A 534-nucleotide genomic window follows, 5' to 3' on the forward strand; every position below is an offset into this window, starting at 1 on the left:
CCAGCCATCACAAGCTTGGAGACGCAAACAAGCAACGTCTTGATCCCAACCGGGCGTGAAAGCGCTGCCTGGTCCCGGTTTTTCCCCCGGGTTTACTTACTCCTGCGTCAGTCGTGGTCGGAGTCAAGCCCCAGGTCAAGATTCCTTTCCCCGAGTACTCATCGCAGAGCAGTTCTGTCACCTTGGCACCAACTCCGGAGAATCCGCTGTGCAGGTCGCAGAGGACTTGAAACCCCTGCGTTAAAACGATCCCAGACTTAATCCTGGAACAGAAAGTTTCAGGGAAGAAAAGGGAATCTGGACTAAGCTGTCGAACCTGCAGATAATCGCACTCTTCAACGTAAAAGTGCAACCGATCTTCCAACTCCTCGAGGCAGCCGGGATCCTGCAGGAGACTTTCCCCTTGTCCAAAGGCTTCGAGGCATCCACAATCCCTAAGAAATAAGGGGCGGGGGGGAAGCTGATTCTATTTCCTCCTGATTTGTCCCCGAAGGCAAAACGAAGATCTTGTTCTGGACAACGGGACGTACCCGT

The 534-nt window shown here is 53.4% G+C and overlaps 1 protein-coding gene across 1 annotated transcript in view; it reads right to left on the reverse strand.

The window, feature by feature from the left end:
- The window catches only part of MSTO1 (misato 1, mitochondrial distribution and morphology regulator), a gene marked incomplete at its 5' end in the record, with an annotated part of 2,603 nt that extends 2,169 nt beyond the window's left edge, over positions 1 to 434 (reverse strand). Inside the window, 2 exons of the mRNA XM_009866857.1 lie at positions 101 to 235; positions 317 to 434. Of these exons, the coding sequence (XP_009865159.1) occupies positions 101 to 235; positions 317 to 434 (253 nt within the window). The remainder of the gene's footprint in view (positions 1 to 100; positions 236 to 316) is intronic.
- Between the last annotated feature and the right edge of the window lie 100 nt (positions 435 to 534).

Source organism: Apaloderma vittatum, unplaced genomic scaffold, assembly GCF_000703405.1.
Source record: "Apaloderma vittatum isolate BGI_N311 unplaced genomic scaffold, ASM70340v1 scaffold34773, whole genome shotgun sequence".
NCBI lineage: Eukaryota > Metazoa > Chordata > Aves > Trogoniformes > Trogonidae > Apaloderma > Apaloderma vittatum.